We start from the raw sequence: 16,662 nt of genomic DNA, 5'->3' as shown, positions 1-16,662 counted from the left end.
TGTGATGAATCTATAATTTTAAAATTAGAATATTATTCTTTCTACTAAAAATATCATGCATGAAATTATAGAAGGTCACTTTTGAAAAATGTTAATTATTGTAAAATATAGATATATATTAAAAGTTATGCAAAAATATATATTTAGAATTTGCATGAAAAATATCACATATCGGTGGTTTGCTTTATCTTCAAATTTTTAATGGTATATCTTATATAAGCGTTAGAAAGTGAAGATCTTAAGATACAATATATTGATTTCTATGTCAAGTTTGGCCAAAACGTGTAACCCAACATTGTGGGCTCAGCCAAATGGGAAAAATGTTGTGTAGTATAATGGGTTTGCCTAAGTCACTACAATAGTGCCTAATGAACAACTAACTTATCCTTAGTGAGAAAAAAGGTTGAAACCTTAATGGAAATGCTTGAAATAATAAATATTACCTTTGATATGAAACCCTTGGCTTTAACTCTCACATAAGGGTTTATGTTGCTTAAATGATGTTTATATATGCCCTCATGATGAAAGAACACAAAAAATTCATCATGATTGTTGAAACTTCAATCATTGAATCCTTGGTTATAGAATTGTGTTGAATCAGTTTGAATATGCTTGATTTAATGCTCAATGGATAATAATTGTAAGACATCTAGTTAAAATTAAAGAGGGAGTTGTATCTATATGTAAGAGTTTTCACCTCTTTTAATCTAATTTTTGGGGAAAAAACAACATCAAGGAGCACTTTACTACTGCTTGCAATTATGACCATTGCAATTTCAAATTTGGGGCCAAACTATTTGGCACCCTATTCCCCCAAAATTGATCTATAACAAAGGTGATTGAGAAGGGGATTGCATTGGGTTCTAGAGATGATCCTAAGATTGAGCATAATCAAACCTAAATAAAAAACATTAGGTGAAACCACCATTGAAGTGAGTCCAATGTGAGTGGAAAGTTATAGAGGTATGCAATTTAGTACATCATATTTATCCCACACTTTAGTGGGAGTATGAACTTATGCTCATACTCTTGGTAAAGTAGAAAGAAGAAAAGGACACTTACATCAATACTACTAGGGAATAAACAAGTTCAATACCAAATATTGTGAAGACAAATATTTATCCAATGAACCAATTGAGTGATTTGATACATGGCTTGGACAACTACAACATGAAAATGTGACTTATACATAAATGTAAAAATTAAGTTGCCTTAATGTAGAAAACCATGCTTTGATCCTTCTTAATGATGTAAGGAATCAACCTAAATATCATGCTCAATGACCCTATCTTATGTAAAATTATAATAACAATAAATAAATAATATTCTCACCATAAAATAGAAGAAATTCCATGAACCAAATACATAAAATAATTATAGAGCATATATTTTACATGGAGCAAGCCATGTGGAAAAAACAATCCACCAAGAAGAAGAGATGTCAAGTTTACATTATCTACAATAAATATGATTAAAATAGATTCACTTCCATTATCCTATTTACCTCCAACATAGAAGTAACTATGTACGTAAGAACAACCTTCTTATGCCTCCCACCTATCCTTGTTCATTCATATTAAATCTAAATTCATCTCTTCTTCATTAATTCCACATCAAAATGGTTAAATTTATAGAATGAAAAGAGCTCTAAAACCACCAATAAAGGTGTGAAAATGAGACTCTTCACTCCAAACTACCACAACCCTTGGAATCCCTCCATAAAAGATAAAAGGATGCTAATTTTGGCTCCAATACTTTCCCTCCAACTTAGGCACCTAATCTTGTAAGTTAAACACTATATTAAATGTAAGAAATGATATAATACTAAGAGAAACTTATTTCCTCTTCCAAGCCCACACTAGAAAAATCACAAAGGTCACTCATTTGTCCACTTACAAAGTTGTTAATTATTTCATTCTAGGCATCCAAACATGGGGAAAACAATTTTCAATTATTGTGTTCACAACCCACGTTTACTATTGTTACTGAAACCCATCACCCCTTATGAATTTATTACAAAGAATAGTGAGAATAAACATTACAAATATATTTTTCCAATGCAACCTTTGTGCCGTACGATAGTTTCCAAGGATATTGGAACTAAGTTATATGATTTACAAGGTAGATAATATGTAGTGCCCTCTCTCTTTTGGCTTGTTAGACTTTGTGGTTTTGAGCCTTTTGTGTGGTTTCGACCCATTTGGTATTGGTCGATTTTATTTTGGATGTGATTGTTTCTTATGTTGCTTGGATTCATATGTGACATTTATTCTTTATGTTACGTGGATTGTTAGAATAATGATGTTTTTCATACCATTGTTTATGATATGGTTATTTGGTGATATCTATGCTTTGATAGTTAGATGATCATTAAGATGGATTCCATATGTAATGTTAGGATTTAATCTTTATGCTTATCGATGATTATTTGTTCTGACCATACACTCCATTTTATCTCTGTTGTGTTTGGGTGAAGGGAAAAAGCATCACACTTCTCTCTATGGGCAAGCTATGTCACTTCCATTCCCTTTTCACGATGTGTTGTTATATGATTTATATGCACATGTTCGACGGTTTTCTTATGCAGCTATAGGTACCAAGCATCGAATCCACCTAAATATTCAGGTCTGAGTGTGTTCTTCAACCCAATGGTAAAGTGGAAGTTGGAGTTATCAATCAAACCCTAGACATAACTATTGGTGTAAATAATTATTCATCTTGGATATTATTACACCTTACTTAAGTTTACTTAGGTACATACATTTCATAGTAGTTTGGGTATGAGACACTTGGGTGTTTGTGCCACATTGGGATAGTGTGTGTAGGAGAATTTCCACCTTTTATGGTGTGATCTTGTTGTTACACTCCACATTCAGTGGGTGATCCACCTCATGTGGAATATTATATTGTTTCTCCTACCTACCCACACCTATTTCCTACCTACCCTTGTTTCTTATTTAGCCACATGTCATGTTTGTGTGCTCACATATCCATATAGCCTTGCCTATATAAGCAGGCTCATATTCATTGTATGTAACGATTGATGATCCAGTTGATCAGTATTTTCATCTTGATAGAATACAGTTTATTTCTATCATATATTTTGTCTCTCTTATTTATGTTTTCCATTGCCTCTTGATCTTGGCAAAATCTCACATGGTATCAGAGCTGGTCCATGTCTCACATGGTATCAGAGCCATTAGAGTGTCATTGGTTTGCTAATTGAGAGAAATTTGATGCTATTTGTGGTTGTGTATTTTGGAGTTTTCTATTGCAGGTTATTATTGAAGCTTGATGGGTCAAATTTGAAGTTACCATTGGATTAAGGAGGACCAAGAAAGTCATTTTTACCTTTTGTTTCATCCAAATTGAACTTCGGAGGCCAAATCTAGAGGCATTTGAAGTTTGACACTGCGGCGGAAATTTTCCAGAAATTATAATTTTGCAGGCATTTTTCAAATAGCGATATCTCACTCATCCAGACTCATTTTTTTGAGCAATTTTTTTTAATTTTGGGGTAGAATTTCATGATCTGTACAATGGTGCATGAGTTTTTTGATTTTTGGATACAATGTTTTTGGAAATCATGAAATCCGAATTTTTACAACTTTGGAGGCTTCGTTTGGGCTCATATGGACTCCTTTTCAGGTGCCGTTTTTTTTGAAAGTGCATATTTTTTCATCTACTTTCATAATCTGCCATCTATTTGTAGTGATTTTAAGTAGAAATTGTACTTTCAGTATTTGGCCATTTTTGGCATATTTGGTACTTGTATTTTGCTTGGATCTCAGTTTAGATCACTAGCAGTAATTGTTGAAGTCTCTTAGATCTCATTTTGAGAAGTTGTAAATTTAAATCAGAAGTCCACTTTGCCTTGTTTTGCAAGTGGCCTATTGTATACGCACTAAGTATAAAGTGCCAAAATCACCATTTTGGGGGGATTCCTTGATTGAGTATTTTGGGGAGGTGTCTTGTGTGATTGTGCCTCTCTCTATCTTGTGTTTTTTCATTTTGGTGCTATGGGTTCTCCTAAATTTCCATTTTTAACTCCTCATAATTATGCATCATGGAATATTAAGGCATGGAGTAAAGTAATGGAAAAAGGACTCATTCATTATGTAAATGAAACTATAACAACACCACTTGATCCTAAGGCTGAGCCTAATACTCAAATTGAATGGCTTACTAAGAATGCTATGGCACTTGGTACTCTTAGAAAGTATGTATCAGATGACCTCATTTTTCACATTGATAAGTTTACAACAATTAAAGAGGCTTGGGATATTTTAAAAAAATTATATGGTAAAGTTGATGAGATTAAGGGCTACCAGCTTGATAGTGAACTCACAACTTTGGATCCCAAGGATTTTGATACAATCCAAGATTATGTCACAAAAGCAACTGAGTTAAGAGCAAAGCTAAAGGATTGTGGAATTGACAAAAAGGATGCTCAATTGGTTTATAACTTGTTGGACAAGCTTCTTTCAGAGTATGCAGACTTTGTATCTAGCTTTCACACCCATAGGTTAGCTCAAGGTTCCTCATACACTTCTCCCTCATTTGATTCATTCACGAAGATGTTGATACTTGAGCAATCTAAGTTGACCACAATGGGGATTCTCAATTCTTCAAAGTCACAAGCTTTGGTGGCTAACAAAGGGAATCAAAGTAATCAAGGAAAAGGCAATAATCAAAAGCAACCTAAGTCAAAACCACAACAAGATAGAGCACAATCTTCCTCTCCACAACAAGGTGATACACCATTCTCACCTAATAGGAAATCATACAAGGATAATCTTTTTTGTGGATATTGTAAGAAGTCAGGACATGATGAACATCATTGATATGAGAAGGATATTGATGAGTTGAAGAATCTTCTTGAGAAGAATAGAATCAACCTACCTTCTAGAATGTCTACATCAGCTTCTTCTTCCAAGGATAAAGGAAAGGATCACTCTTTTGGGACAAATAAAGGAAAGGGACAAGCTCTTTGTGCTACTACAAGTCATGATTCAGGGAGATGGCTTCTAGATTCAGGGGCTTCTCATCATATGGCATCTTCCCAGTCTATGTTTTCTACATTTGAGCCTTGCCGCATGCCATAGATTTTGATGGGCAATCATACATACATGGATGTGATTGGGAAAGGATCTATTGCCATTGGGGACAACTCCTTCAATGATGTGTTGTGTGTACCCCACTTGACAAATAATCTTCTTTCCATCTATCAAATCACACATGGGGCAACTAGGAAAACTGTGGAGTTCACACCTGATTCAGTTATCATTAGAGATTTGGAGAGTGGAGCTATCATTGCGACTGGGGTGGTTGATCATGCATCTCGATTGTACTCTTTTTCAGATTTTGGTCCTATTGATAAGGTTGGTTCTTCCTATGTTGATGATTCAGATTTTGAGGAGAACTTTGGGCATTTGAACTTGGGGATTCTCACATGTGACCTTGTTCGTGAGCCTTGCATTTCATCTCCTTCTATTGATATCACACCACCTATTGCACCTGATGATGCAACTAGTGCGACGGTTTTGCCTTCTTATGATTCAGTGCAACAGGATATTTCATGTCTTCCAGCTCTAGTTGATTGGGATGCCTACTTGACAGACATTGCAGGTTTGTTTGTGGACTCCTACATTGCAGATTTGGGAGACACCATTCATGACATTCATCTTCTCTTTGATGAAGATGATCCTTCTTTGATTGTTGCGAGGGATCACTTTGACCCTCTTGTGCATTCTCTACATGATCAATCTTTAGAGGTTGACATGATTGTGGATACTTTTGTACAACACTTGGAGGAGGTCTCTTTATCTTTTGAGGAGACATATGAGTCTTTGGATATTGTTCTACATTCATCTCCACTAGATCTTAGAGTGCCTTTTTCAGCAGTGTGGCACAGTTTACCACCTTTGGAGGGGGTACCTTTCAGCATCGACATGGGGACACTTGAGCAGTTTTTAGAGATTCCTTTCATCATGAGTATTTTTTCTCCATCTTCCTTTCATGGTTGGGGAGACTTTTTGGATACACCTTTGGTTTTGTTTCTTCCTAAGGGGAGGAATGTTGTTCGACGTTCATGGAGTAGTTTCTTCATTCATCTTCGAGCTTCTATCATTGGTGCAAATTCCACATTGAGGGGGGGATTCCTAGTCTCTCTTCTTCTTCTCTCATATGGGGGGGACTTTTTCCTCACATGGGGTTTTGTCCTTCACATACTTCTATGAGAGTTCTTTGTATCTAGTTTTCATCTCTCTTTTGGGGGAGGGTTTTTTCCCATTGGGTTTTTCTCTCTTTCCCCACTTTGTGAGAGATTTCCTTGCATTGGTTTTCATGCATTTGCATTTGTACATGGGTACCTAACATGGCCTCGTAGTCGGGACCCATCTTGCATTGCTTAGTTGTAATGTAGACTTAAGTGCATTCCCCTAAGTTGCACTTAAGGGGGGGTGTTGGTGTAAATAATTATTTATCTTGGATATTATTACACCGTACTTAAGTTTACTTAGGTACATGCATTTCATAGTAGTTTGGGTATGAGACACTTGGGTGTTTGTGCCACATTGGGATAGTGTGTGTAGGAGAATTTCCATCTTTTATGGTGTTGATCTTGTTGTTACACTCCACATTCAGTGGGTGATCCACCTCATGTGGAATATTATATTGTTTCTCCTACCTACCCACACCTATTTCCTACCTACCCTTGTTTCTTATTGAGCCACATGTCATGTTTGTGTGCTCACATATCCATATAGCCTTGCCTATATAAGCAGGCTCATATTCATTGTATGTAACGATTGATGATCCAGTTGATCAGTATTTTCATCTTGATAGAATACAGTTTATTTCTATCATATATTTTGTCTCTCTTATTTATTCTTTCCATTGCCTCTTGATCTTGGCAAAATCTCACATGGTATTAGAGCTAGTCCATGTCTCACAATAACCTTCCTGTCAGGTATCCTTGTGGTCCTAGTTAGTTTTGTATTTGTCGGTCATGCCCTTGTGTCTTTGTGTTATGTTAATTGCAGTGTTATCTTAGAGCTTGGTTAATGTTAATTAAAGACTTTTGCAAAAAAGATTAATTTTGTAAACAAATAATAACTGTATATTGTGGATTAATTATTTAATTAATAAAATAAAAAATTATCTATATTATTCTTTATGATTGGAAGTGATTCATAAAAAAATGTTTTGAAACTCACAATAATCAAAGAGCTATTTTCTTTTTTCACATAGATATTGAAATTGAATGGTAGAAGGTACCTTTCTTCTTTGTGCACATCTAGTCAAATCCTTCATAGTAATTTTGAAATCAACATTATGTGAAAATTTTATAATAATATTATAAAACAATTTCATCAAACCTAAATGTAATGAATAAAATTGGTATTGTATATAATAGGGTCCTTTAGGTTTCATGAAAATAATTTAGCTAATATCTTGGTGTCTTCAATAAAGACAATGGACATGGTTATGAGTCTCCTTTTATATTGTATAATTCAAATCTAGAAGCTATTAAATCTACATATAATAGGTATGTAATGAACTTCAAAATATAAAGATGAAAAGTATTCTAGCAAATATAATCCTTCTTGACATCATTGATTTTCTTCATAATATTTTATTTTCATATTAGTGTATATAATGTGTTGGTGGAGGCAAAAGTGCTATTATAAGTATGTGAAATAGTGGAAATATATAATGATTTTTATCTAAGAGCTAACTAAATTGTTATGAATGAATTAGACACATTATGAGAATAATAGATCATGAGATAAGTTGGAGGGATATTATATGCTATGAGTTGAGGTTGTGGTAGCTTAGTGGTTATAAAAGTAGTGGGATGAGGCATAGGAAAAATTCTATAAGGAACGGAAGCATTGGTGATGTTTATGAGGAGAGGAGTGCAACCATAGGGTAAGCCCTATTAGGTAGTAAAATTAATGGGAAATGATGTAGGAATAACACTTAGGTCAATAGTGGTATTGACCATGAATGTGGTATAGTTGGGGTTGGAAGAGAAGGATAGGCTAAAGAATATATCATGAAAATGAATCATAATGATATAAGATATTATAAAACTATGCGTTGTGGGGAAATCCCACTAATGTCTTATAAAATAGATTTTATAATTCTAATGGGATTCATAGTGCATAAAATAATCAATTAAGCCTTTTCAAGTGCTAATTTTAATGCCTTGTTTAGCAACATTTAAAGATACCATTTCTATGAGAGTGAGAAATGATATTAGGGGTTAAGAAATCATTCCTTCTCAATAAAAGATTGGGTTGATCGATAGCTCATGGAATTAATAATAATAAGAAAATAATTAATTAATATCATCCTAGAATGATTATAATAGTATAATTATATTAGATTTAAAAATAAGTATAAAATATATATGATAAGGGCAAAGCAAGTGTAAAAAGGTTAGGTAAAAAATACATGATAGTATATAAGAACAATAAATTGTTATAAAAGGCTATTTCAAATAATCTATAGACATATTATGGACTAACTATTGCATTAGATTTAAAAAATCTATATGAAATAGACTATTCATTTCATTCAAATAGTTTGGAATCATTAGAAATAATGTTGAACAATCCTATCATTTGAAAAAAAATAAATTCTAGTTTATTTCAATTAAAATTTTAAAAATTGTGTCATAATAGGTCTCCATTATATTTGAAGTAGTTCATAAAGCAAGAATGGAAAAAGATCGTATCTATAGATAAGATGTAAAATTAATAGTACTTATAGATTTAAAAATCCTAATAATTATAATAAGTTTCCCTATATAAACTAAGTTATATAAGATTAGATGAGATCATCAAAGATGTAAAAGAAAATAATATTTTCCTTAAATTAATATTAGCTAATCAAATAAGATTCACACACATGAGAATGCATAATTAAAGATTAAATAATAATAGCTACACGAGTGATAATTAAAATTCTATTTATACTACGGCAGCAAATTAATATGATGGGTACATGTGATTAGATCCAGACTTGATGAAGAGGGATCAAAATTGATGCGACACCAGAATTTTGACACTCTTGGGACTAGAAATGGGTCCTCTATGTTTGGATTTCACCTCAAATTCAGTATAATATCTATGTTCTAGGTTGCGTCCACATCTATAGATCATTTCCATGTCTATGAATCTATTTTTTGATGCATAAATTTGATTGTCAACTAGACATACAGTTTGACTTCTTGATTTATTGCTCTTTCCAATGCTTGCTCTTCTTTAAGTACTAGTATTATTTAAAATATATATTTAGAGGGTTTCTAGATTGTTCTCCTATGTTAACCCTTGGAAAAGATTCATTTTTATAGTCACACAAAGGATTAATAGGTAGCAAGACGTCATGCAAATGTCCTTGATGAATAATTCAAAGTAAATGTTATTCTTTTAGTGCACCAAAATTAAAGTGATTTAATAATGACTCCTTGAACTCTTAAATGATCTAGGATAAGCGAGAATATTGTTGAATATTAAAGGATGTTAAGTGAATGTAGTTGAATTCATTCAAATATAGATACATAGTAATAAATCATTCAAACGTATGTTTGGTATGCTCACAACAACTAGTGAAATGATGAGTCAACCATTTTTAAGATAAAAGACTTGAAGCTTACAATATTTATATTAAAAAATATCTTGTATAAATATTACAGAGCTATGGAAGCCATGGGAAAAGGGTTGTAGATTATGGACAAACACCAAAAGAAGAAATATGACAAAATCTCTTAAACACCATTTATTATGAATTTTCTATTTTCTAATTTACCATATTCATATTCTAGTACTCATAAATTAAATTTCATCTTTTTTTTGTATATCAATACCTTCTCATCTGGTCTCTTCTTTAGAATTCTTCAATATGTTATTCAAATCAAAGATTCTAAATTTAATTTTTTTCTAAATTCTAAAGTATTTCTATTTTCAGTCTAATTTATTTTAATTTTAATTGTATATTAGACCATTAAAATAAAATTTCAATGTAATTCCCTTCAATTATATGACAATCCAAATTATCTAGATTGTCAATCAATATCAATGTCAACGGTCACTTTATTCCAATTTTCTAAATCAGCATTTCAAATCCAAAATTTTCGAAATCTTTGGAAAACCAATGTACGCCATTCAGATCGAATCTTCTTCTCAGAAACAACCATGGAAGAAAGAAAATGCAACTTTCGAAATTTGTGTTTCATCTGAAAGCTCCCCCGCATTTACATATTACCCTTTCTGGACTCAATATATTCGCAGACGTGAAAATATTGTACTTAAGAATAATACAAATTATTATAATTTATCTTTTGATGATCTCACGATTATATTCGTACAAGTAAAAAACAAAGGAAAACAATTTTACATATAGGACAATTTGTTACACAGATTACAATGTATTGATAACTTCATGCTTTCTCAAAATAGTGTAATGAAGCTTACAAGCTCAAGGACTGAATTTTTTTTACAGGAAAGATGACAAAAAGGACTAAAACTTCTTACAAGCTCAAGGAACTGAATTTTTTTACAGGAAAGATGACAAAAAGGACTAAAACTTCTTAATGGAAGTCAAAAAAATTTAAAATGTAGAACTTTGACTGTCAGATTCCAGTGCTTCTGTGCGATTTGTATTTTCCAGGAGTTCTGATATGGTAGCTGTTAAATTGGAAGCAGCTGCACCTCCCATTAAAGATGTCTTCAGGCTCTCCAAGGCATTCGCTACATCTCTCATGGAAGGTCGCTCTCTTGGTGATTCACTACTACAAAGCAAACCAAAACGAACGAAAGAAATAAGGCATTTATTCTTCTCCATGTTTTCACTCACATCTTTCAGTAGCTGGTTATTAACAATTTCTGCCAGTCTGTTTGGAAAAGCTGATCTCACCCACTTGTGCAAGCTCATGTCTCCAACAAACATGTAGTCACTTGGCCTCTTCCTTGTAACCATCTCTAATATCAGAACTCCGAAACTATAAACATCTCCCCTTATAGAAACACTCCCATACAATCCATACTCTGCAATCAATTTTTTAGGTTAAATTCTTAAAAAGCTAATAAAGAAAATGATAATTCCTATACAAAAGATAACTCAAAAATCTTACCTGGAGCAATATAGCCAATGGATCCTTTGAGTGCAAATGTTGTAATACTGAGTGAATCTATGGAATTTGTAGTAGTTAAACGGGATATACCAAAGTCAGTGACAAGGGCTGTCATGTTGGCATCCAAGAGTACATTGCTAGGTTTTAAATCACAGTGCACAATTTGTAGAGGGCAATCATGATGTAAATATTCCATGCCATGGGCTATATCTACAGCAATGCTCAAACACTCACTCAATGCCAATTTACAAAAGCCTTCATCATCTCTGTCAGGGTGCAAATGTTTTTCCAAGCTTCCATTACATGCAAATTCAAGAACCAAACCTTTGGAGTCGGGGTAGGAAAACGCACTTATGATTCTGATGAGGTTACGGTGCCGGATCCTCCCTAAGAATTCACACTCTCTTTTAAAAATCTTAAGAGCTTCTTCATTTTGCAAATTAAGATTCTTGATGGCAATTACCTCACCATCCCTCAAGATGCCTTTGTAGACTGATCCAAAGTTACCCACTCCAAGCAAGTTTGACTCATCAAATCCAGCTGTTGCAATGAAAAGATCTTGATAAGAAAACTTTTGATAGCTGAGCCTTGGAAAAATAAAGCTTGAGGGACGAACTGGTTGTCTTGAAAGGTTACGTCTCCACAGAATTCCTATAATGAAGATGCATAATACAAATGCAAGGGTTCCAACAACAGGTAAGACTATTTTTTTGAGCAGCGAATGTTTTTTCTGGCTCTGATTTAGGCATGGAGGCAATGAATAGTTTTTTGGGCCACATAGGCCAGGGTTCCTCATAAACAATGATATAAGAGTTCTATTTGGAAACAACCCTAGTTCTGGAATCTTTCCTGACAAATTATTGAAAGAAAGATCAATTTCTTGGAGATTTTTTAATTTGGAGAGGGAACTTGGTATTGGGCCTTCAAAGGCGTTGTGGGACAGATTTAGGCTCTCTAATGCTGTGCAGTCTCCTAGAGAATATGGAATGACCCCAGTAAGTCGATTTCCAGATATATCTATGGCTTGAGCCATCACAATTTTACTCATCTCCTGTGGCAAGGACCCTTCCAGATAATTCCATGAAAGATTGAGATAGAATGCCAAGTTTTTAAGGCTGGTAATGACTTCACGAGGTATCCTTCCCCCTAGTTTGTTGTAAGATAAGTCAAGGAGTTCCAACTTCTGACATCTCTCCAAACTAACAGGGATACTCTCTGATAAATTGTTGTGGCTAAGGTATAGACGTTTTAGCTGCTGGGAGCTACAAAGAGAATCTGGTATATTTCCAGATAAGTAGTTGTAACTAAGAGATAAGGCTCCGAGATGTTGCATTTGGCCTATCTCACTTGGAATGCTTCCTTCTAATTTGTTCCCCCTCAAAGACAATTGTTGCAACTCACGGAATCTTTTAATTCCAGATGGAATATTGCCGCTGAAAAGATTATTGCCTAAATTTAAGTAAGTTAAATTTGTCAGATTGGTAATCTGTTGTGGTATGCTTCCGCTGATCATGTTGTCTAGTAAAGTCAAGCCAACGAGATTGGAAGACAGTTGGCCTATGGATGGGGGCAATACACCAGTGAAATGATTAAGTGCCATATTTATTTCTTGCAAGTGGGAGCAATTTGTGAGAGCATTGAGAAAGGCCAATGTGTTACTGCTGTCAGTAACAAGTTGATTGGTTTGCAGGAATAGCCGGGTTAGAAGGTTCAACTTACCCAGCTCCATTGGAACCGTTCCACCTAGTTGGTTTCGATTTAAAGTAAGTAGTTTGAGACGGGAACAATTTCCCAAGGAGTTTGGTATGTTTCCAGTAAGCCGATTTCCCCATAACCTCAGGTGGTACAAAATGGAGAGCTTGGTACCGATTTCCCAAGGAATATGTCCGCTTATCTGGTTTTGAGATAAATCTAAGTCATTCAATTTTGAGAGATTTGTTAAAGAGCTGAGAATTTTTCCTGACAAGTTATTTGTATTAAGGGAAAGAGTCTGAAGGTGAGTGAGCATGCCCAATTCAGAAGGAATGGAGCCGTAGAGCTCATTTTCGGCCAAACTCAAAACAACTAAGGCGGACAGATTTTTGAAAGAGGATGGAATGGTACCCCTGAGACTGTTTATGCCCAAGTAGAGGTACTTCAAACTTGTGAGAAGGCTGAGCTCGGGAGGAATGCTGCCATGCAGCTGGTTATAGGAGAGTACCAGATAATACAAACTGCGGCAAGCAGAGAGGTCGGGCGGAATGGTTCCTTGTAGTTGATTGTGGCTCAGCCTGAGTATCCATAGGTTTGAGAGTTGGCCGAGTTGAGGTGGAATGGTACCAGTGAGGTGATTGCCGGAGAGGTCTAGGGATCGAAGAGAGGAGAGATTCCCAAGCACAGGAGAAATGGTGCCGTCTAAACTCATGTGGGTTAAATTGAGGTCACGGACAGAGTGAGAATTGGAATGACAAGTAACGCCAGTCCAGTTGCAGACTGGGTTAAGGGGAGTCCAGTCGGGCAGAGAAGTTCCGCTGCTGGAAACGGCCGCTTTGAATTGCAACAACAGTTGTGGTTGTCGTTGGGGATGATCAGAGGGGTTACTGAGAAAATGAGGAAGAGCAGAGATTGAAAGTAACAAGAAAAGAATAGGAGCAGCCATGGTAGACCAAACTACTGAGGGGCTGGGGAAACACACTTTGGCAATTGAAGACAATAGGATTTAATGGAATGGAGGTGGAATAAATAGATCAGGGAAATTAATTTCATTCTTTCACATGGATGGTAAACGAGTGAGACGGTCTTCAAGCATTAATAAAATGTCATTTTTAAATGACTCGTTATCGTTTAATAAATTATTTTTTTTAATTTTTAACTTTTTATTATTAATAAATTACTAATTATTATGAAAATTAATTTTTAATTAATAAATTAAATTTTATTTAAAAGAATAATATTGGATGATAATATTTTTTATTTTTATTAATTTTTGTAGACTGTTAAATTTAAAAAATATTTATTTACTTTTTATGATGACATTATATTAAGTGAAGAAAAAGAAGTCCATTAAATTAAATTAAAGTAATTTAATTTTTGAAGAGAAGTTTATTAATTTCAAGAGAAAAACATGGTGAAATACATTAGATTAAGTGAATAAATAAACGTGTTGACTTTAATTTTACTAATTTTCTTAGTTAAAAATAAAATTAAAATATTTGTTACATTAAACAAAAAATAATTCTAAAAAATATTGCAAAAATATTGGCAAGGTGGAAGGGCTTAGAATGAACACCGAAGGGCTCAGAATGTATGTACTCTCAAGCAAAGTGAGAGGGAATACAAGGATCTAAAACTCGCAGCTCCATAGGTGAGGATGAAGTAAAATACGGAGACCGTGATAGGGGCATTGATGATGTTGTTTCTAAGGGTTCTATCTCATGTTACCTTATTTCGACAGCTAGAGCTAGGGTTTCTTCCTCTCGACTAGACCCCCTAGAAATGTGGCATGCAAGACATTGTGCTTTTCCTGTGATGCAATCAATGCTAAATGTTGTGTTGTTTCCATTGATGAATGCTTGGAAGGAATGGACAAGGGTTTCACCTCCTGCATGGGGATACCCAAGAAATCTACTATGGGAGATGCATTATAAAAGAAAAACAAAGGAAATGGTAGAACTAGGAAAGAACACAAATAAATGGCTCCAAATCCACCAATTCATTATATATGATCAACTGTGATGGGAAACTGATAGACATTTTCCTCCGATAATGTAAATGCATTACGACTCAAAGTTCTATAAACATGTTCATTCATAACTTAATAAACATATGAATTCAAGGAACTGATTGTAAATATCGAAGTAAATGTCAACCAAAAGAACATGCATGAATACAAAGCTTCAAACAAATTTTCATCCTTAGATTCAAAAGAAAAAAGTCTCTATTTCTGCATATAAATTATGTTTCTGGAAAGAAAAACATGCTGTCAAATCCTAATATTAACTTGGAAAATAAATCAAAAAGAAAATTGATCGATATTCACTCATGCATCAAAGTGCAAGGGGAACTAGTCCTCCCTTTTCACCCTTTTACAATAATATGTATAACAAGAGAAAATAACTTCTTGAAGATAATGGTTTCCTTGAAAAGAACCATTCTTGCAAAGAAAACTGAAAGCTTCTTTAAAGTCCATGTGGCATAGGATTTCTTTCCTTCTCAATCCTTTTCTAAATCTAGGTATCGATCATCTCAACCTTTTCCTCTTCTTCAACTAGCACTAGAGTCACATATGCAAACTCCCTATCACTTTTGTGATAGTGACATTCCTCAGCTAGAATGGTCAATCCATGAAGAACATCTTCCAATGGATTCTCTATCATGTTTTCCCATGACTGCATAACTAGAGCTAAACCATTACCTAAGAGAACAATCTTGTTCAAAGGGTTAATTTGTTCGGGTCCTAGTTGTGATGATTCTTTCTTTCAGATGAAGGTGATGCTCTTCAACTTGTGATGTAGTACAAGAGTGGAGTGTGCTTAACAAACTTTTTTGAATGAGTCTTCAATTTTGGATTAGGTTCTTTGGTTTCTCTCTATGGTCTTCATTCCCATTTCACGAGATCTCTCCTACTAACTTTCAATATCTATTAGAAAAGGCCCTATTTTCCATTGATAATATTGGACTTCCTTTTGCACCCTTACAAAATTATAGGGGCTCCCTTTCATTGATTCAACCTCTACCTTGGTTTCAAGGTTACCTTACCTATATCTAGGCCTATCTCCTTGTAGCACTTCCAAAGCGATTTTTTTAGCATAACTAACTGTACGGAAAGATTCCAGAAAAAAAGGTGTACCTTTTTAGATACCCATTTGGACATATTATAACATATCTCAAATTGGATATGGATTACTTTGGAGCAGTGTCTCCAAAAATTTGACTGGTATGCTGCAAAAAAGACTAAGTAGGCCTATTTTCTAAAGCAAGTATGTGTTATTTTTTCCCCAAATACCAAACATTCTTTCCAAGGCTATAAGAATGTCATATGGAGTCCTAAAATGCATCTTAAAATACTGGTTTGCATAATTAATCTACCCAAGCTCAAAACCCTCTCCTAACCTATCTTCACTAGCCTAATACATGAGGATATTAGGCCTCTACATGCACCAATTTGATCCCAACTCCAAACCCTACACTACAAAAACTACTTAAATGTTTAAAATCCTATTTACACCCATTTCATTGACTTAAAAAAGTTAAGATTAGTGGTATGGCCTTTTTGGCATGTTTTGACAACAAAACCCTCACAAGTAGGGTTTATCCATCGGTTTCACCAAAATTGCTCCCAAATGCTTCAAACTAAATGAAAATCAGCGAAATCAAAGCCAAAATTATCTAACTCATCAAAATAAAAAATCTAATTCATTTCATGATAGTAGCAACTTGTATGAATCAGTCCCACAACCTGTAGCAACAAATTTTATTAAAAAAACACACAAATATGAAGTTTTATTGCTCTTTGTGCCTTCAAAAGTCTTCAAAAACCCTTT

At 34.2% G+C, this 16,662-nt stretch overlaps 1 protein-coding gene across 1 annotated transcript; it reads right to left on the bottom strand.

Annotated features, from left to right (window-relative positions):
• Positions 1-10,617: 10,617 nt before the first annotated feature.
• On the bottom strand, positions 10,618-13,778 carry LOC131052952 (probable LRR receptor-like serine/threonine-protein kinase At3g47570). The gene is made up of 2 exons (XM_059221082.1): positions 11,141-13,778; positions 10,618-11,054 (listed from the first exon to the last, which is right to left on the bottom strand). Exons 1-2 carry the CDS (start codon positions 13,776-13,778, stop codon positions 10,618-10,620), a joined length of 3,075 nt encoding a protein of 1,024 aa, XP_059077065.1.
• Positions 13,779-16,662: the final 2,884 nt, after the last annotated feature.

Source organism: Cryptomeria japonica, chromosome 5 (genome assembly GCF_030272615.1).
Source record: "Cryptomeria japonica chromosome 5, Sugi_1.0, whole genome shotgun sequence".
Classification (NCBI taxonomy): domain Eukaryota; kingdom Viridiplantae; phylum Streptophyta; class Pinopsida; order Cupressales; family Cupressaceae; genus Cryptomeria; species Cryptomeria japonica.
Note: the sequence above shows the minus strand (reverse complement) of the source record. Positions and strands in the feature narration are given on the sequence as shown.